We start from the raw sequence: 21,325 nt of genomic DNA, 5'->3' as shown, positions 1-21,325 counted from the left end.
GTGGGGCAAGAACTCAGGCAGACTCCAGCCAGCCAGAGAAGCAGTGAAAGGAAGATGTACAGACATAAGACAGGTAATAAGCCCCGAGGCGAAAGGTAGATAAACAGGTTAATTTAAGTTAAAAGAGCTAGCCAGAAATGTGCCTAAGCTAGGCAGAGAATTAAAAACTAATGATAAGTTTCTGTCATGAATTTGGTGGCCCACAAGTAAGAGCCTGGTACATCCAGCCAGGGGCTAGACAGAACATTTTATATTAGAAACTCACAGAATTCTTATTTTTTAAAAAATTTTTTTTTCTTTAAGATTTATTTATTATGTATGCAGTGAATGTTCAACCTGCAGGCCAGAAGAGGGCGCCAGATCTCACTACAGATGGTGTGAGCCACCATGTGGTTGCTGGGGATTGAACTCGGGACCTCTGGAAGAACAGCCAGTGCTCTTAACCTCTGAGCTATCTCTCCAGCCCCAGAATTCTTATTTTTTGAGAATTTCATCCATGCATATAAATGTGATTTGATTAAATCAATCCCCTCCCTTCCAAACCCACGCCATTCTTTCTTTCTTTTCTCTCCCTACTTCATGTGCCCCTCCTCCAAACTACTGAGTGCGCTTAATGTTTCTTCTATATACACGGGTATGAGAGCATCTCCTGGAACACGGGCAGCCTCTAAGGGTCTGCATCCCCGAAGGAAGCTAACTTTCCTTCTCCCTAACAGTCAGACATTGCCAACAGCTCCTCAGCGAGCAGTGAGACTTCATGCGTCCCTCCCTGACCTGTACTGGGATTCTGTGTGGCTTGAGCATGCTCAAGCCATAGTCACTGAGTTCATCTGTGCAGTGAGAGAACCCCGGTTCACCACACTCACCCAGTGCCCCTTGGCATTTCCAATTCGGATATCTCCAGCTCCACAATGATCCCTGATCCTTGTGGGGAGGCGGTGTGATATAGATGTCTCATTAGGGCTGAACAACTAATTTTCAGCTCATGGACCAGTTTCGGGTCTCTGTTTCTTACTCTCCGCTCACTACAAACAGAAGCTTCTCTGATGAGTGTGGAGAGAGTCATTCATCTGTGGGTATAAAGATAAGAACAGAAGGACTGTGTAACACTGTGCCCATGTAACAGAATAACGGTAATAGAGTCTCCCCCAGGGCACATGACCTAGCCAGCCAGCCAAGGGTTCTTGGTTCTGCTAACAGTACCAGAAATGAGTTCTATCTTGTGGAACAGACCTTAAATCTAACCTCATAGGGTTTTCACAAGAAGCTCATAGAGTTGAAGGAAAAACCCATAACTTGAGGCAAATTCGATATTCACATCCTCAGTATGATTTATGCTTTTATAGACTTGACTGACTCCTGCCAGGAGAGTCTGGTAGAGGGAAAAACCAGGGTAGGAGTGTTGGGAACCAATGCCCGGGCATTCCCATGACCTCATGGCTGATCAGGATTTGTGGTATGGGCAAATTTCTTAAATTTAGACTTTTATGGCAAAGGAAATGGTAGCAACGCAGACAACAAAGGATGCAGATCTTAGTCTCTGATGTTCCCAAACATGTTCAAGTGCTCACAGGAACAGTGCTTAGGAGAGCCAGCCGGCACTCGGCTGCAGAGAACATCGGCATGAGAAGACGCTTGGGTCAGCTCCCAGGCATTGTAAATCAAGAAGAGTCTAATCAGCCAGCCCGTTCATCAAGCTGTGAATGCATCGACCCATCCACTCACCGAACCTCTCTCTAGCATCCACTTGTTCTGAGGCAAAGGGTAAATGAGCTAGACAAGCCAGCCTGCCTCACTAAGTTCCCCTACAGGAGGACCTGAAAGAATAAAAATACTATTAACTTCAGAAAATACATGGTTGAGAAGGGAAAAAAATCAGTGTCATGTGGCGGAGAGTGTCAAGAATATGGGTAGAATTGATTCTGCTTTTACCTTTATTTGTTTATTTGTGGGGAGGAGGTGTGAATACTTCAGTATACTTATGGAGGTCTGTGGTGGTATTGTGTCCCCCAAAATATTGTGCACACTAATAAACTTATCTGGGGTCAGAGAACAGGATGGCCACAATATTAAACATAGAGGATAGGCAGTGGTAGCACACGCCTTTAATCCTAGTATTCTAGAGGCAGAGATTTACCTGGATAGCTGCAGCTTGTTCTGCTTCTCGATCTTCCAACCTTCACCCCAATAACTGGCCTCAGGTTTGATTTTATTAATAAGACCTGTTAAGATTCCTGCTACAGAGGTCAAAAGACAACCCATGATTCTCTATACCATACGAGTCTGGGGATTGAACCCAGGTAGGCATGACAGCAAGCACCTTTACCTGCTGAACCATCTCGCTGGCCCTCAATCCTATATTTAATGATAAGATTGAGTCGTTGAGAAAATATGTCCCTTACCCAAATACACTTACGTGGCTCAGGATTTCAGGTCAAGAATGACCCAGAGTCTTCCTTATCTCTCCCACAATTCGTACTGCAGGAGTGGAATTTGAGTAGGAAGCATACCCAGCCTCTTATTAAAATAAGTAATAATGAATATGTCCCCATAGCAGTTCAGAAGATAGACAGCATAGGCTTTTTCCCCAGGGAATATTTTATAACCCATTCTGTGACCTTGAGTAAGCAGGATGCCCTCTGAGTCACGGCGTCTTCATCTGGGTGATGGGAACAGTCATTCCTTCCCTGCCTGCCTCCCAGGGATGCCCGTGAAACTGTTTACAGTGGGTGATAGGAATGGTGTGGCATTACTGTGCAAACGAAATCACAGTTACATCCAGCCGAGGGCGAAGAGAGCAGGTGCTGGCAGGTGTAATTAGGAGAGAAAATTATTACCATCCGTTTTGCAAACATGTGGTGGCCCCGAGGTCCTGTTATGGCTGCGAGCCATGGGTATATCTGTAATTGAGGCTGACATCTTGTATTGGGCCTTAACAAAATGCCACTGGCCAAGGGACTTAAGGAATGGGATTTTATTTTTCACCTTTCTGAAGGATGAGAAGCCCAAGCCCAAGGTGCTGCTGGTAAGGTGTGTTTCTTTCCTTAGCTGGTGGATGATGTCACAAGGCGCCCACCAGTCTTTCTGTACATCTCTGTGCTGACGGTGGCTCCCTTTGAAAGGCACATCTGCCTTTTTGACACCGCAAAGTGGCATTGTGATCAACAAAGTCCAACTCTTAAGAGCAACATAGTTGAAGTTACAGAAGACCCCTGGGTGGCATTCATAGCCGTCCTGGGGGTACATGTGGTCAGTGGGCCAAGGGTTAGACATGCCTGCTGGTGTGTCGTCTTTTCTAGGGCCCAATGTGATGATCGTATTTAACCTTAATTTCTATTTAGTGGCTACATTAGTGAACTTAGAATTTCTCCCTTTGAGCTTGGGTGGGGGGACATGTCCCAAATACTTTGTGACATTTCTACTTTACTTTGGTAACAACTGAATTCAGCCCAGTCCCTTGTAAAAAAAAAAAAAAAAAAAAAAAAAAAAAAGTCGTTTCTGAGTCTGACGGAGGCAGATTGGTTGCTACCTTGCTGGAGTGGTCCCTGGAACCCACTGTCTTTAGTTTAACTTTCAGCCCGAGCTTTAGGGTCTGTAGCTGAATAATCACAGCCCCAGAACACAAACGCTATGGCATAGTCTCCCATTGGGCTAGTCTCTTTCCCTGTAAAAGGCTGTCAATCACAGGAAGCCAGATCCCAGTGGATCGGCCAGAGTCAGGTGCAGGACTTTGAGGCAATACAGGAGTCAAAGGAATGCCAAGTGCTGATTGGTTGTTGGATGTCAGGGCATCCTGCTGCCAATCAATTCCCATATGTGGACAAGGCTAGTGGTGGATTATAGAAAAGCATACTTGCATCATGAAGCTAGTGATGGCTGAAAATCAGCATTGCCTCCTCTGTTCTGGAAGTAGACAGCCATTGCTTGGCTGGGTCCCTTCTTTGGAAACAAAAAGTAAAACCTATAGTCTTTTACGGTCTCTGGACAATGGAATGTTGTAGATCTCACTCACAGGAAGGAGTCACCACCACCAAGAAGCGATCATTTGCTTTGCAAGCTGACTTTTTAAGGAAAAGGTGACCATATACATTAGTTTCCCCAAAGTAGTGATGGTTTATATTTATTTATTACCTAATTTATTTGTATTTTTTGAGACAGCATCTCCCTATAGCCTTGAAGCCTAGATGGTCCCACCGCTGACTGCTGAGTATCGGAAGTGGCTAGGCCACTAGTTTATGCCCCAGCCCTCTTTTGTTTTCCTGGGGTTCAGTCTTAGGACTTTGTACATGCAGGCAGGCACGCGTCCCACTAGTGAGCTACATCCCCAGCCTTTCAGTTGTAAAATAATGCTTAAAATGGAGCTTCTCATTGAATACAGGTGAGAGCCAGAATAATTTGTTGTTCTTTAACGTAAAGGTAAATGCTTGTTATTTGTGCATTGTTTGATATTCTCTTGAAAAATAAACCTTACTAGAGGGATGGCTTTGTGGTTAAAAGCAGTTACTTTTCTTGCAGAGAATCTGAGTTTGATTCCCAGTACCCATGCTGGGCAGCTAATAACTGCCTATAACTCCAGCTACCAGAGGAAGCCACTGTCTCAGGACTCAGTGAGCAACTTGTACTCATGGGCACATGCCCACCCGACATATTATTAAAAATAAAACAAATCTAAAAATATAGAAATAAGACATGATCTTTTTAAAAAAAGATTTATTCAGTTTCTAAACTGCTAGTATCTGTGGGCATAGAACTTTTACCTCGAAATGGAGCCTCTATGTAGTAATCAGATACTTTGAGAGAGTCCATCTGGGACCTATGGTAGTGCCTAAGTTCACTAACCACAATTCTTATGAAAAAAAAAAAGGGGAGCTTTAAGACACACAGAAGACAAACAGAGAAGGGAGCCATGTGAAGAAGGGTAGAGATGAGGAGGATGCTCCCACGAGCCAAGTGACACCTGAGGCATCAGGTGCTGTGAGAAGCAAGCCTTTCTCCCCTAGAGTCTCCTGGGGAGAGTGGCTCAACCAGATCTCAGACTTCTAGTCTCTAGACCACTGAAGGAATGAGTTTATTGTTTTGAGCCATTAGGTTTGTGGTAGTTGGTCTTAGCGGTCCTGGGCAGCTCATCTGAGCTCACTCATGCGCATCATCACCCAGACAGGGAAAGGCTGTGCTGGGATTTGATGTAAGGATGCTGAGAATACAAAGGCAGGTTTTCAGCCAGCACTTTCATCAGTGTGAACGTTGAAACACATTTCACATAGTTACAGTCATGGAGCAAACTGCTTATCGTATTTATTAGGAACAGCACTGACGTCTGGTAAGGTTAGATGCTGCATCGAGCAGACCAGGAGGAGGGCTTCGGTTCCAACACCACACATTTGGTCTTGGCAGGTTCACGACGGAAAGGAAAAAGAAGTCCCATGAAATAACAGACTCGGATGTCATTTTCAGAATTCTGTTTCCTGCTACCTTCTTTTAGCATCTCGAGATGTAAATTCTCAAATGTTTTCTCTCAGGTTTGCCCAGAAAGGTTTGATTTCCTCTTCTTCACAGATGATTTTTTTTAAATGAAAGGGTTTTTTATTATAATAGAGAATCCTTCTGAGGTGACTTAGTTTGTGTGTGTGTGTGTGTGTGTGTGTGTGTGTGTGTGTGTGTGTGTGTGTGTGGCAATGTGGGCATCCATCTAACTATTCATTTCTCCACTCAACTATCTTTTCATCCATCCATCCATCCATCCATCCATCCATCCATCCATTCATCCATCATCCATCCATCTACCTGTCTGCCCATCATCCATCTACCCATCCAACTATTTCTGTCCATCCATCCATGTATCCATGAATCCATTTCTTGTCTGTCCATTCATCTATGTATCGGTTCAACCACTAGTCTGTCTGTCATCTATCCACCCATCAATCCTTTTCTATGCATCCACCCATCTGTCTATCCATTCATTAATCTATCCATCCAGTTATCCATGTATCTGTTCATTGTCCATCCACCTACCCATCTAACTGTTCACCCATACACCTACCCATCCAACCATCAGTTTGTCCATATATCTATCCACTTACCATCTATTAATCTATCTGTCTGTCATCTGTCCACTCATCCATCCATTTCTCTGTCCATCCATCCATCCATTGCCACAATTATCCATCTATCTATTCTCTGTCCATCCATTAACCTATCCATCTATTAACCTTCCACCTATCCATCTATTGTCCATTCATTTACATTTATCTGTTCTTCTGTCTGTCATCCATCCACCCATCCATCCATCTGTCCATTTCTTGGTCCGTACATTGCTTATCTCTCCATCCCTCCATCCATTGGTCTGACTGCAGAGCTGGCCAGCAGGTGCCTCCCCCATGCTCACTGTGGTCACTGAGCATCAGGCGGTTCACAGTAACTATCCCAGAAGGTCTATTTGTGTTTAAATGAAGTTGTCATTGTGAGCTCAAGTCTCAGTAGTGCTGTTCTCAGTACTCCCATCAGCCTGTTTTAGATTTTAATCAGACAGATTCCTTTGCTTGCTAGTCCTTCTAACTGGAAGTTGTGTTAGATTTTAATTCAGCTCAAACAGGCTGAGATCCCCTTCCATCCAAGACAATAGAGAAACACTCTTAAGTGGTTACAGTTGTAATTAAGGGAATGCTAATGGGTAAAGGGGGATTAGAGAAAATGCATGTAATTATTACACAGTGTAGGGGCCTGCTGTGTGGATAAACAGGGCACCCCTGAATGAGGTGCACAGGAAAGAGGCTCCTCTGGAAACCAGACTGGCTCATACCTCCTGTGGTTCTGTCTTCTGACACTCATATGCCTCCATAACTAAGTTTTAGAGTTCTCTCTGCTGCATCCAGCTCACAGGGGTTTCTTTAAACCTATGTATTTCCCTGATCTCAGGCGTATTTTTCTGTGTCCCATGAATACTGCCAGCTCTGTCTGACACCCTGTCATGAGAAGGACCATGTCCCTGGGATCCTCAGATCCATATCCTAAGTGGTGTTTTATAGACTCCCATTCTCAAATTTCTACCCCATCAGCCTCTTGAGGGCATAGTGGAGGGCTCAGGGTGCCAATAGAACATCACAGTGTGATGTGGCCTCTTTCTATTTCTCTATCAAATATGGAGACAGAGCCGTGGGTAGCACTGATTCAAGTGTCCTGTATGGTTCTGTGTCACAGCCCAATTCTACCCAGGCACCAACAGGATAAAGATCATCACACTACCTCTAGCTTCACCCCCTCTGATGCCAACATCCTACCACATGCTCTGAAGCATGGGTAAGAGCCCATGTTTCAGAGTTGGTCAGATCCCATCTTAGTGATCAGTCTGGTGGTGACTTTGGGTAAGCCATTGCTTGCCTTTGGAATAGGTGACCTACTGGCACCTCTACTGGGCATTATTCTTCTTGTAGTTGGCCTCAAATTCATAGAGATCTGCTGTCTTTGCCTCTCAAGTGCTGGGATAAATGGTGTACACCACCAGGCCTGACCTCCTGCTTCTCTTCTACTGAGGTTCTCTCCACCCCATCTACTCAGCATTTTCGAAGTCCTTTTTTTTTTTTTTTAATGCGTGCACCTTTACACCGGCATCTTCTGACCTCTGGGAAGCTGATGGGTTGGATTGTATTGCTCAACTCAACAGAAGAAATTATTGTTAGCTCGTGGTCATTAAAGAAGCTGGTGGCAGTGGCCAGGACTCTTGACTCTCAGTTCAGAGTCTTTCGTATTGGCCTGTTCCACCCACCTACCACTCAGGTATAGGACCCTGCAGGGAAGGATGCAGGCTCCCATGTTCAGTTCCAGTTAATAAAGTGAAACTTTGTGGGAATGAGCACGGCCATTGCTTTGGTGTTACTTTGAAAAGCAGAGGCTGAAGAGCTGGCTCAGTTTGGCTGAGTGTTTGCCACACAAGCATGAGGACCTGAGTTTGGTCCCTGGGACAGACATAAGAAAGCCATTCATGATAGTATGTGCTTGCTGTTCTAGTACTGAGGAGATGGAGACAGCAAGATCCCTGGGGCTCAGCGGCCAGCCAGCCTATTCAGTGATCTTCAGGCCTATGAGGGATTCTGTCTCAACAAACAAGGTGGACAACACCTGAGGAATGATGCACAAGATTTGCTCCTTGGCTTCCACGCACCTGTGCATGTGAATACACACACACACACACACACACACACACACACACACACACACACACACACACACAGGAGAAGTCAAGACTCTGGTCTGGCAGCTCATCTCTCTTTCCTGTAAGACTCAAGATACTAAGGACATTGACATCCTCAGTGCTTTTTGCTACACTTCCTTTAGTAGAGTCCTAGTTCACTGTTGCTATGATAAAATACTAGGGAAGAAAGGGTTTAATTGGTTTATAGCTTACAGTCCATCATACAGGGAAATCAGGGGAGCTTAAGGAAGGAACCTGGAGGCAGGAACTGAAGTAGGGGCCAGGGAGGAACACTGCTTTCAGGTTTGCTTCCAGTCTCATGTTTAGCTACTTTTCTTGTCCTGCCTAGGGATGGTACAGCCCACAGTGGTCTGGCCTCTCCTATGTCAATTATCCATAAAATCCCCACATCTATCCATCCATCCATCCATCCATCCATCCATCCATCCATCCACCCATCCATCCCATTCTGATAGATGTTTCTCAGTGGAGGTTCCCTCTTTCCAGGTGACTCTAGCTGAAGCTAAACTATGGCAACCAGCAAGTGACAGAAACCCACCAGCCACAGTGGGAGCCCAATGTGGGGGTTCTTTGCAAGGTCATGGTGTGTGTCCTTGCACATGAGGAGGAAGATGTGGCCTGCAGGTGAGGCCTGGAGTTCCACAAGAAACCTCCACTTCTCATCTCTGCCCCTTCCTTCCTGCCACACTGCTGGCAGCAGAAATGCCCCATCCCTGCCTCTCAGTTCAGATTTTCCTTTCTGGAAAGAAGCTGTGCAGGGGTTGGAGTCTCTTAGCCCTGGTTCTAAGTTGATTTTCAGGACACAGCTTGTTGGCTCTGCATGGACCATTGCTCACATCTAGACTAGTCAATAGTGGCTATAAAATGCTGACTTGGTGCCTTGTCACTGTTGCCATGGTGATAGGGAGCAGGGGAGGAAGGTTTGCGTGGATGGTCCTTACATCATCTTGGATGGTTTCACCACCGCTCCAGTCTTTGAGATCTTAATATAGTCCAGGCAGCATGGAAAGCCATGGCAAAGACGGGACCATAGATCCTGCTCCCGTGACTTTACATGGTTCAGTTACTACTTCCTGTTGAAGGTCTCCATGGGCAGGGGGCTGGCTGCATCCCCTCCTTTGTATCTTGCTGTGGTAGACCTCCAGCGTTCCTGTGGGTAACCTTTAGTTTCATCAGTCAGTTAATGTCTTTCTACTGATCTCAGTTTCAGGTGTGAAGGGCCTGTCCTGGACACTGGGTGGAGGTTCCCGCTAGTCTAAACAGCCTTCCCCTCTTTCCTTGGAATGCACCCTGGAGATTGCAGCCTAGCCCTTTCCCCAGAGGCCACCTTGACTCTCCGAGGCCTGTCCTCTTTGAAACAATCTTATTTGTGCTGTTCAAGAACTCGCAAAGAGCTGACTTCTGACATCTCTTATTGCCTGGTGGATAATAAATTGCCACGCTCTAAAAATAGCCACGGAGCTGGGCTGATTTCAGAGTTATATAACATACAACAATGGGTTGGATATTGTTGTCTAAATTAGAGCCTGTGTCCTTGCTCGTTTCTGAGTGAAGTTTACAACTGCCCTGTGGCTTTAAAAATGAGAAATCATGGTGTCTGGGAGTTAGATTCCTAGTCAGAATCCAGGGATTAGTGTACAGAGAAGTATAAAGAGTACGGAGAAGGTCAGGCCTCAGAAATGGTGATCCAGAGCCTCATGGGCTGGGGTAGAACCGACAGTAGAGCATTCTAGAAGCTACATGTGGTCACGAGACTAATCAGCTTTTTTTTTTTTTTAAACAAAAGTCAGATTGATACTCACAAACATTTTAATTTTCCCATTTGTCACATAGACATGACATAGGCATACATGTGTATGCATGTTCTTTGCATGTACGAGGGCACATGTGCCGGTGAGGAAATGCACGTGGAGGCTTGAGGCTGATGCTGGGAATCATCCTCCATTGCTTTCCCACCTTATTCACTGAGTCCTACTACTCAGCTTGTTCTGGGGACCCCTGTTTCTGCCTTCTGAGGCTAGAATTATTGGCTGTCCTCTATCCCGCCCCCAACATTTGTGTGGCTTTCTGGGGATCTGCACTCTGGTCTTTATAGCTGTGCGCCAATCAGCTTTAATCACTGAGACATCTTCCTAGCCCCTGTGTAACATATTTGGGAGGGGGGTTTGAAATCAACGTCTCTACAAACCTATCTTTTGTCTTTAAAGCTTTATTTGGAGTTAGAAGATGGAATGGGACTGAGGGTCCACTGTGTATGTGAGCTGAGGAGACCAGTGAAGCATCCAGGATGGGAGCTGTGGCTCCTGAGAGTTTCTGTACCCATCCTAGCCCTGTTGCTTAGCAACGTCATGATTCTGGCCAAAGCACCGAACTCTTCTGAGCTTCCATTTCATCATTTGTGCGATGGGGACACAGATAGTCACCCTCCAGTGGGGGTTATCTCAGGATTAAAGAGCATGTTAATAAAATCAATGAATGTCATCAACAGAAAAATGATTTCTATAGATGACCGCAATCACTTGTCACAGTGTCTGGTTCTTATCTAATGTTTGAGAAAAGCATTAACTATGTTTAGTTATATTCATTAGGCACTTGAATCCTCTGCCTGTGCATTTGCTCCTTTATTCCTCTTTTCCGTGTTCTTCTGATTGGAGCCATGAGTCTGAAGAAATTCTTCCTCTAGAGTCCCTTAAGTGTTGGTGTTCTCTCTCAATGCAAACACATGGTGACATTATTATTATTATTATTATTATTATTATTATTATTATTATTATTTATTTTGTTTTTTTGAGACAGGGTTTCTCTGTGTAGCTTTGTGCCTTTCCTGGATATCGCTCTGTAGACCAGGCTGGCCTCGAACTCACAAAGATCCGCCTGCCTCTGCCTCCCAAGTGCTGGGATTAAAGGCGTGCGCCACCACCCCCTGGCTATTACTACTACTACTACTACTATTATTATTATTATTATTATTATTATTATTATTATTATTATTTGAGACAGGGTTTCACTTTATGGCACTGGCTTGCCTGGAACACACTATATAGACCAGGCTGGTCTTGAACTCACAGAGACATACCTGCTTTTGCCTCCTGGGTGCTGGGATTAAAGGCCTGCGCCACCACACCCAACTAAACATTTTTGAACTGCTTGAGAGTGAGTTAACATACATGATAGCCCTTTTTCTCTAGATACTTTAATGAGGTTGTGGTAGTTTGAATGAGGAGCGTCCCCCATAGGCTCTTAAGTTTGAACCTTGGTCACCAGTAGATGGCGCTGTTTAGGGAGGTTATGGAACCTTTAGGAGGAAGTACATTACTAGGGTTTGTTAGAGAGGCCCCACTTCCTTTCTCCCTCTGCTTCCTGACTGCTAGGCCCACCTACCTTGCCTGGTACTATGTTTTCCCCTCTGTTACTATAAGCCCAAAGAAACCCCTTTCCCCCAAGTTGCTTTCTGTTGGGATATTTCATTATAACAACAAAAAGTAACCCCCACACAGGGTTTCCCTGGAGTTCTCGAGTGCACAAAGAGACACTTCAACACACAGTTATCACCAAGCTTTCCCCACATTTTATCACTTGTCTTTTTGTGTCCATTGCAACCAAATTATTTCCTCCAGTCTGAGTTCTTAGTCCGGGACACTCTGTCTATGTCCTGTCCCTAATTGATAGCGCTTTCCCATCTGTTATCTCTCAGATGGTGACACACTTCTAAAGTCCACTCGCTCTGTTGAATACCTCCTGACTGGGTTTATTTTACGTGTCTTCATTCTGAGTTCAGTTTATACTTCAAGAGTGACGCTGTGTCCTTTTCGAGACCCAGTGACTATTTCTTCATGAGTGACGGCGTCTTTGATCACCAGAATGAGGTGGGGTGTGCCAGGGTCTGCACCAGAAAGCTGTAGTTGCTTTATTTGGAAATCGTTAATTCTCCTGCACTGAGATGCCATGACACTTTGCAAATAACAGGTTTCTTAGACGTCGAATCAACTGCAAAATCCATTAATGATTCTTACCCGAGACAACTAAGGCATAAATGGTGGCTGCCAGGTGGTGTGGTTCTAATTTCATGACTCCTTTTGCACTTATGAGTCGGAATGCCACCCCAAGGACCCGGCTTCTTTCTCCGCGGTCTGTTTAATCACAGCAGTGTAGATTCAGAAACCCATTTTCTTCCATAGATTATAATTGGTTGCTATGATTGTTTATTGGGATGTCAAATTGTCCCAGGTTGGCAGCAGACAGCCTTTCCTGCCGTCTCCTGTGTCCTTTTTGACATTTCTGTTGTTTGAGAACTTAGTTACCTCCTGGCTGCGTGAGATATTTTAGACTCCTGCTCTCTACTTCCTTCTGCCTATCAACCCGCCATTTCTCCACGGAGCCCTGTTATCTTCTTATGCAGAGAATGGTATGTGCAACTTAAACCCCGGGCACTTGGTATGTTGATTGCTGAATGAGCAGTCTGATGTTTGAACTGAAGTGAGAAAAAGCCTCATGTCTACACACTTACGCACTCCCTCCTGTATACACATAAACACATACAGCCCAGCACATGAGTTCTCTTGCTGACTCTCCCCAGTCTACTTCGTCTTCGTGGCTTCTATTTTAAGACTCATTTTTCTAGTGGTCAGAACCGTGGCTTTCATTATGCAGCCCACTGAAGTGGTTTCCGTGGCTAAACCACCTGCTTGATTGTGGAAGACAAAACCTAACCAGCGCTCAGTGTGTGTGTTTGCAGCAGTTTTGAATCTTTACTTGGAGAGGTTGTAGTCAATGTGTCAGGAAGTTACTTGTAGCTACTATTAATAGCTTTGTGCATTGGAGGTGCATTGCTCATGTCAAGAACAGAGCAGCTGTGGGACTCTTCTCTGTCCTTGCCCTAGGGAAAGGTCCTTTTCACCTTTCAACCATTTATTAATCATCTTTTTATTTATCTGTCAATGTCATCTATCTATCTATCTATCTATCTATCTATCTATCTATCTATCTATCAGCTATCTGTTAACTACCTATGTATCTTTCTATCAATCTATCATATTTATGAATGTATCTATTGGTCTATGTATTTATCTCTGTGTCTGCAATATATCTATATTTCTATCACTCTACATGCTTATCATCTGTTTACATTTCTATTATTCTATTGATGTATCAATCTATGTATCTGTCTGTGTATATATCTATATGTCTATCATTCAGCTAATAAACTGTTGTCTATGTTTCTATTACTCTCTCTCTATCAATTATTTATAGTCTATTTGCCTGTCACTTTTTCTGTCTGTCACTTCCCAGGAGTCAGTCATGGCCTTTCAAAGATTCTACAGTTATCTCATTCCCCATAAGATTTTTGATTGAGTGTTGTCTATGGCCTCCAACAGCTCTGTAATTAAACAGTTGCCCATAGTTCTGTTTGACAAAGCTTTGAGTAGAAGGCTTTTCCCATCGGGTGAGCCCAGGCTCAGGTCACACACAGCTCGGCAGGCAGGTGTGCCAGGGAACCAGCGGACAATCCAGCAACAATGACTTGAGGTTTTGGAAGGTCTCCAGCTCTGCCCCTCCAGTGATGTCTACACTGCTAGCTTTTTTTTTTTTTTTTTTTTTTGTGAAGGTGAGATGTTAGTTTCCAAAACTGCAGCAGCTCCAGAGAGGAGGAGAGAAACTCAGGGTAAAATACCACTAAGTTCTCTGGGTATAGGCAGAAGTTTCTCTCCCATCTGCTAGTTCCCAAATACCCAGCAGCCGCTTCTTAAATAATTGACTCAAGCCAGGCAGTGGTGGTGCATGCCTTTAATCCCAGCACTTGGGAGGCAGAGCCAGGCGGAACTTTGTGAGTTTGAGGCCAGTCTGGTCTCCAAAGCGAGTTCCAGGAAAGGTGCAAAGCTACACAGAGAAACCCTGTCTTGAAAAACCAAAAAAAAAAAAAAAAAATTTTGGGGTTGGGTATTTAGCTCAGTGGTAGAGCACTTGCCTAGCAAGCACAGGGCCCTGGGTTCAACCCTCAGCTCTGGCAAAAATAAAATTGACTCAGAGGCTTGATACTACTTATAAATACTCAGCCGGTAGCTCAGGCTTATTACTAACTAGTTCTTACACTTAAACTAATCCATAATTCTTATCTATGTTTAGCCATGTGACTTGGTACCTTTTCTCAATACAACATTCTCATTGCTTCCTCTGCATCTGGTTGGTGATTTCTTGACTCCACCCTCCTTCTTCCTAGCATTCTCAGTTTGGTTTTCTTGCCCAGCTACCAGCCAATCAGTGTTTTATTAAACCAATTTGAGTGACAAATCTTTACTATGTACAAGAGGATTATTCCACAGCACTCTGGTTTTCTCTTTCTTAAAAAGCCAAGACTCTGTATTTCCTGAATAAATGCTGTCCCAGCCCCACATACATTTGAAATAGTTGTTTCTGGTGGTGTTTATTGGCTCTCTTGTTTTCATAGGGCAGAAAATCATCTGCTCATCTTACTCTGCCATTTTCCATGATGTCACTCTTAGTTGAACACCGATGGAAATGCATTTCCAAAAGGCCATCCATACACTTTAGTGTGGGGTCTAATCCTCCTGAAATAAGGAGCCAAGGAGGCATGTCTCTCAACAGATGCTGATGTGTCTTTGGCAGTGGGTGATGTTTCTGTGAGGCTGAACACAACAATTTCTTTTTCAGTATTCTGAGAGCTGGGAGGGATCACATTTGGAAGTATTGAGAGGCTGTATATGGATAATGGGGAGAAGGTGCAAAAATATAAGCCACTCATGGAAGAGTTGAAATGTGGAAACACAGGTACCCAAGCTGCTTATAACAGGGTTGTAAATCAGGGTTAGCCATGATTCATTGTAAGAAATCCATGTCTGCCCTTGAAACTCAGTCTGGGAGACATAGCAGTGTCTCCTCCGAGGGCTTTCCCAGGGCACAGACTGATGCCTTAGCTGGCTTCTTTCTCTAGAACCCACCTGGTCTCACACAAGACTTTTCAGTTGCAAGTGACAAAATCCAGTTCAAACTGATGTTCAGGGAAGTTGAAGTTTAGTAAAAGCACAAATTTATCTAAATGTCTGAAGACAGTGAGTGATCTTTATGTGGGGCTGGATTGGGGAACCCAGAACTCTTGACAGGAACCCAGTCTTGCTTCTCCTGTTTCTTCTGGCTTCACTGTGGACACAATGTTAGAATATTTTCACTGGCTGTTTTAAGGTCATGTACCTTTTCACAAAGGCATTAATGGAGTCAGGTGGGATCAATTGTAGCCAAATCAGTATGTCATGAGATTGACAGATTTAGCTAAATGAGGAAGACAGAACCTATAGAGTCCCAACAGTTGGCCAGAGGAGAGAGGAAAGCCCCACATGCCTAGATTTAGAGGGAGGTCTCTGGGAGAACTGGAAAGGAAAGGGCAGGAAGGCCCTGGTGGCAGCTGGGGTGTGTAGCAGTTTTATGTGTGGCCTGTTCTCTCTGGCCCTTTGTGCCATTGTTTTCTTAATTTGTACCCCATGGGAAATCTATGATCGCTGTGTTGTGATGACCCCCCAAACTGAGCAATTGCTTTCCAAATGAATTTCAAGCTAAGACTAAGATACTGAAGAAAGAGGTTTATTCAGTTGATAATGCACCTGTAGAAGTGGGGTCCTGAGTTTAGTCTGCAGAGATCCTATTAAAAGCTTTCCAAGGTAGTGGTGTGTACTTGTAATATCAGTTCTGGGGAAGCAGAGACAGGAGACTCTAGGATTCATTGGCCAGATAGCCTTGTCTTTTCAGAGAGCCCTAGGTCCCAGTGAGTAATGCTATCTAAATAAGCTTGGTGGGTGGTTTCTGAGAAATGATCATTGAAGTTGTCCTCTGGTCTATACACACACATACATGCAATATGCTCCCTCTAAAAACTTCCCCCCAAAATTCTTCAAAACCACATGACTGCAGATGTGTATGTAGAAATTAATTAATTAATATTGTAGATAATTCTTGTGCCAAGTGACAGTCACATCTGCAAGATGAGAAGGGAGGTAGAGCTCACTGTGTTGGACAGTATCCCTGCCCCTGGGGACTAAAGAGGGTCTAGTTGATAAGCTTAATTTTCATCAGTATGAGATGGAGTCCTCCCAGCTGTCTGGAACCTCCCATCTTCCAGGGGCCCATCTCTTCTGGGTAACTTCACCTACTAAAGGCTCCACAATGTCCCATACAGTGCCAACTGCTGCCACCTGTTAAATATAATAGAGTAGCTGTGGAGGGTTTAGGACAGGAGGGCCTTGAGACCATGATCAGGCCTGGAAGTGGGAGGGAGAGCAGACCGAACTAGTACAATATATGTGACAGACAAATGTGACAGGGGCCTTAAAGGGAAGGAGATGCTTCCCTTTAAAACCTGGAGAGGAAATTCAGAGAGAGAGAGAGAGAGAGAGAGAGAGAGAGAGAGAGAGAGAGAGAGAGAGAGAGAGAGAGAGATGGAGACAGAGAGATAGAGAGATACAGATACAGAGATACAGAGAGACACAGAGACAGATGGAGACAGTGAGACACACAGAAGACATACACACAGAGAGACAGTGTCTTAATTCTGTCCCTGAGAAGCATTCCAAATAGGGATGTGGCTTGATCTTCACTGTAGGATTTGGCCTCTTAAGAGTGACTACTGGTTTTACTTTATTTATGCGTGTGAGTGTCTTATCTGTGTGTTTGTGTGTGCACCATGTGCATGCAGTGCCTTTGGAGGCCAGGGTGTCAGATCCTCTAGAACTGGAGTTACAGATGATTATGAGCTACTATGTGGGTGCTAGGAATCGAACCCAGTTCTCTGGAAGATCAGCCAGTGATGTGAACTGCTGAGCCATCTCTCCAGCCCAAGAATGACCACTGCCTTAAAGGGGCAGACCCACCAGGGACCAAATGTTTAAGCATTTGAACCTGTCGGTGATATTTCATATTCCTAACAGGAGTCCAGGTATCGGGTAGCTCATTCAGTCACCCCTCCCTCTCAGCTCACTCTTGGCCTGTTTGCTCACCTGTGCCCTCTTCTCTCTTGTTCAGGACACAGAAGTTTTGAACACTGCCATTCTCACAGGAAAGCCTGTCTCAGTTCCTGTCAAGGTCGTGGGGGTTCAAGAAGACGGATCTGTAGTGGACGTGTTGGAGGCTGTGGAATGCAGGTCGGCTGATGAAGATGTTGTGAAGGTACTGGAGACCCATGCTTGTGTGTTCCATATTCTCTCTCTCTCCTTTCATCTCCAGCATGTTCTGTCCGAATGTCCTTCATCTGAAGGAGGGCGAATGACCTCACTGAGGAAGAGATCAATGTCAGTAGAGAAGCTGCCGTTTCCATCTCTGGTTCTAGGTCTCAAGGGACGATCTGTTCCTCTTTCGCCCTCTTCTTCCTCTCCGTCTTTCCCATGTGCATGCTGCTTCCTTTACTCCAGCAATCCATACATCATCATTTCACTTTACCAACTGTCTAATGCCCAGTCGGGTCATTTACTGAGTATATTTTCTTCACATGCCCTGTTTTCCTGGAGCAGCTGTCTGCCTCAGCTGGCTGAAGTCTGGTGTTGATAAGAGTCTTCTTTTCTCACGCTTAAAAACTAATTTAGGGCCATTATAAGATAATAAAACCCACGAGCTTGATGTGTTAAAATTTTGTTAATATACATTAAACTAAATGACTATTAAAATAATAATAAAAAAACCCTCATCACGCACCTCCTGACTTAATTTGAATACTACCAAAGGGGCACGCAGCTTGCAGTTAAGAAATCTGGACACGGGGTACTTCTGCTGGATTCTTTTCATTACCGAGCCGTGAATATTTTGGCTCCACATTCTTCTGGAGTCTGCTGGGAGTATAATTGTCCTTGCTGTTTCTGAGGGAAACTTTAAGATTTAGTGTTTCTGTTGTTCCCTCCTCCACCCTCCTGAGCACATCGGTTGCTTATTGCTTTTGCAGCAGAGATCACAGAGAGGAAGGATTCCATCTCTGAGTCTCCAAGAGAGCTCCAGTCCCAATCTGCTCAAATATTTTAGGCAAATCCGACATGCCCACAGAGTCCTGCTCTTCACATCCTGTCTGCTTCTGTTCAGAGGTGAAATAAGACCTGGCCTTAGGCCTTTCACACTTATATTAGTTAATTTCTTAATGTGTGCATGTGCAAGCAGATGCATCCATGCATGCAGATGCCAGGGGATAGATTTCTGGAGTCATTTCTCTCCATCCACTGTGTGGATGTGAACTTGAACTCAGGTCATGCTTAGAGGCAGGTACCTTTACCTGCCGAGTCACCTCGCCAGCCCTCAGTGTCGGTCTTAGACACTTCCTGGTGGCTAGCAAGGGAATGTCTACAAAAGGTTGATGCTTTCTCTGTGTGGCCTGCATGAGACTGTGTTTTGGTCCAGAGTATGTCTGATAAAGGAGGATGTTGAATCCATAAAGTCTTGAACAGTTGTGAATCTGCAGGAGCCTCCAGTGTGGCATAGCTTGTTTCCTGGGCATGGGCCATGAATTCGCCCCAAAGACAAAAGCAGACTAGTTAAAAAGCCACAACATGGCCTTGTCTAGGACTCCTGGCAATCCTTGTGTTCTATGGCCAAGCCAGACTACAGAAACCCAAGGCCTTCCATATTAAGAGTCCAGAAAGACCTGAGTCTGGTTACAGGAGGTAGGTACACATGAGACATACTGCAAATGTACACACACACAGACACACATATACATACAGACACACACACACACACACACACACACACACACACACACACACACGTAGGAGTGCATGTGGAACTCCACCTTATTTTTGAGACAGGGTCTCTCATTGAACCAGATGCTGACTGACTTGGCTAGACCAGCTGGCCAGCGAGCCCTAGGGAATCCTCCTGTTTCTATTTCCTGGAGTTTGAATCATAAGCACACACCACACGCCTGGTTATTCACATTGGTGAACTCAAGTCCTCATACCTTGTAAATACCTTACCAACTTTGCCATGTCCCCAGCCCAGCACATTTATTTTTCTGTCTCCACATCACTCAAGAAAAAGGAGACACTGACAGCAGCTTAGGGAGGTGGTGTCTGAATGCTCATGCTGACATGGGCTCAAACAAATGTCTTGCTCTGTTTCTCCTGAGCCTTTGGGTTTCTCCCAGGAGCCTAGTGGAGCCCTGCAGGATGGAATCCTTGTTCTCTTGCTCTGGAGAATTCTACAGCAAAGAAGTGTGTCCAAATTGGTGAACTCCATTGCTGTCTTGTTCTCATGCACAAAAGTGAGCTATAGCCACTCGGATATGATATTTTGGAAGATTAATTTCTTCCTTCCTTCCTTCCTTCCTTCCTTCTTTCCTTCCTTCCTTCCTTCCTTCCTTCCTTCCTTCCTTCCCTCTTTCTCTCTCTCTTTCTTTCTTTTTCCATCTTGGCTGTCTTGTGCGAGCCTCATAAAGAAGGGTCCACTCTTTAGAGGAGCCAAATAGAGTGAGTTGTCAGATCACCAAGCCCAGGGCTGCATTCAGACAGGCTTTGCTGGCGACCCTAGGATTTAATTAAGTGGCTCTGATGTATCTGCTGGGGTTTCTCTGTCTGTGTTTGTAATACATCCTGCTGCGGCTTGAGGATGGATGGGACTTTCTCCAGAGCTGTGCACCAGCCTCAGTGTCACCCCAGGGGTTGCTGGGACACTGGAAAGGCCATTAGCACCAGCACAGAGACCCATGCGTCTGTCACCTAGCCATTTCTACACAGGGGGCCTGGGACTTTGACAAGTGAGTTAAGTATTGAGTTGGGGATGTGGGGGTTGTGGGGACAAACAGGCTCACTCCTGTGACCTGGGGATCTTGTGACTTTCAGAGAATGGGTATCAGCAGCTGAAAAAGTGAGAGTGGAGAATCTAAAATAAAAAGAAAACAGGAGACAAGCTTTATAATTGTGACTCTGTGTGTTTGTGTGTGTGTCCATATGTGTCTCTGTGTGTCTATATGTGTTTGACTATATAAGTGTCTGTCTATATGTGTCTCTGTGTGTGTGTCTGTCTACATGTGTCTTTGTGTATCTGTGAGTGTGTCTATGTGTCTCTGTCTGTCTGTAAATCTGTAAGAAGCCTTGACCTTTATTATTAGTGGTGAGATCCAACAGGTCTGCCAGCTGCCAGGGCTGCTGTCTATGGGTGGTTTCATTGGCATTCAAGAATGCATCTGTAGTTCACTGTAGAACAACAGAGAGGCAACCATAGTGCCAGATTTGGCCCAGAGTGGTGTGTGTGTGTGTGTGTGTGTGTACTCACACGCATGGAAGTTGTTTCTTTCTTGTGTGTGTACATTCATGCGTGTGAATGCAGGTGAGCATGTGCCACAGTATGCATGTGGAGGCCTTGGGGGTCAGCCCTTGCCTTCTGTTTTGTCTGAGACAGGGACTCTGTTGTTTTGCATTGCTTATTCCAGGCTATCTGACTGGCTAGCTTCTGAGGAGTCTCCTGTCTCCACTTGTACCCATCCAGATTATAGGTGGATTCTGAATATTGGAACTGAGGTCCTTACACTTTTGTGGCAAACGGCTTTACTCATGGAGCCATATCCCTGGCCCATGAGTTACTTATTGTTATTATTATTTAATTTATTGCCATTTCTATTAGTCAGGGTTCTCTAGAGTAACAGAAATTATAGAATGAATCTGTGTATGTAGAAAAGGGATTTAACAGAAGGATTTATAGACTGTGGTCTAGCTAATCCAACAATGGGTGCCTATGAATGGATAGTCCAAGAATCCAATAGTTGTTTAGACCAGGAGGCTGGATGTCTCAGCTGGTCTTTAGTGTATACTGGAATCCCAAAGAAGTAGGCACTAATGCCAGTGAAGGAGTGGACTTGCCAGTGAGGTGAGGGCAAACAGGCAGAGAGAGAGCTTCCTTTTCCCCCTGTCCTTTATGTAGGTTGCCAGCAGAAGGTGTGGTCCAGATTAAAGGTGGCTCTTCCTACCTCAAAAGATTTGGATTCAAGATTTAATCTTCCTATCTCAAAGATCCAGATTTGGGGTAGGTCTTCCCATTTCAAATGATTTAATTAAGGAAAAAAAAAAAAAACCTCTCACAGGTGTGCCTAGTCATTGGGTTTTAGGTAATTCTAGATGTAGTCAAGTTGATAACTAA

General features: G+C 44.7%; 1 protein-coding gene across 1 annotated transcript in view; it reads left to right on the top strand.

Annotated features, from left to right (window-relative positions):
• Tmem132b (transmembrane protein 132B) overlaps window positions 1–21,325 on the top strand; it is a 168,169-nt gene that overhangs the window by 110,485 nt on the left and 36,359 nt on the right. Inside the window, exon 4 of the mRNA XM_036171640.1 lies at window positions 17,237–17,380. Within this exon, the coding sequence (XP_036027533.1) occupies window positions 17,237–17,380 (144 nt within the window). The remainder of the gene's footprint in view (window positions 1–17,236; window positions 17,381–21,325) is intronic.

The sequence above is a fragment of the Onychomys torridus genome, chromosome 22 (assembly GCF_903995425.1).
Source record: "Onychomys torridus chromosome 22, mOncTor1.1, whole genome shotgun sequence".
NCBI classification, from domain to species: domain Eukaryota; kingdom Metazoa; phylum Chordata; class Mammalia; order Rodentia; family Cricetidae; genus Onychomys; species Onychomys torridus.
The sequence above is the reverse complement of the archived record's forward strand: the minus strand, read 5'-3'. Positions and strand labels throughout refer to the sequence as shown.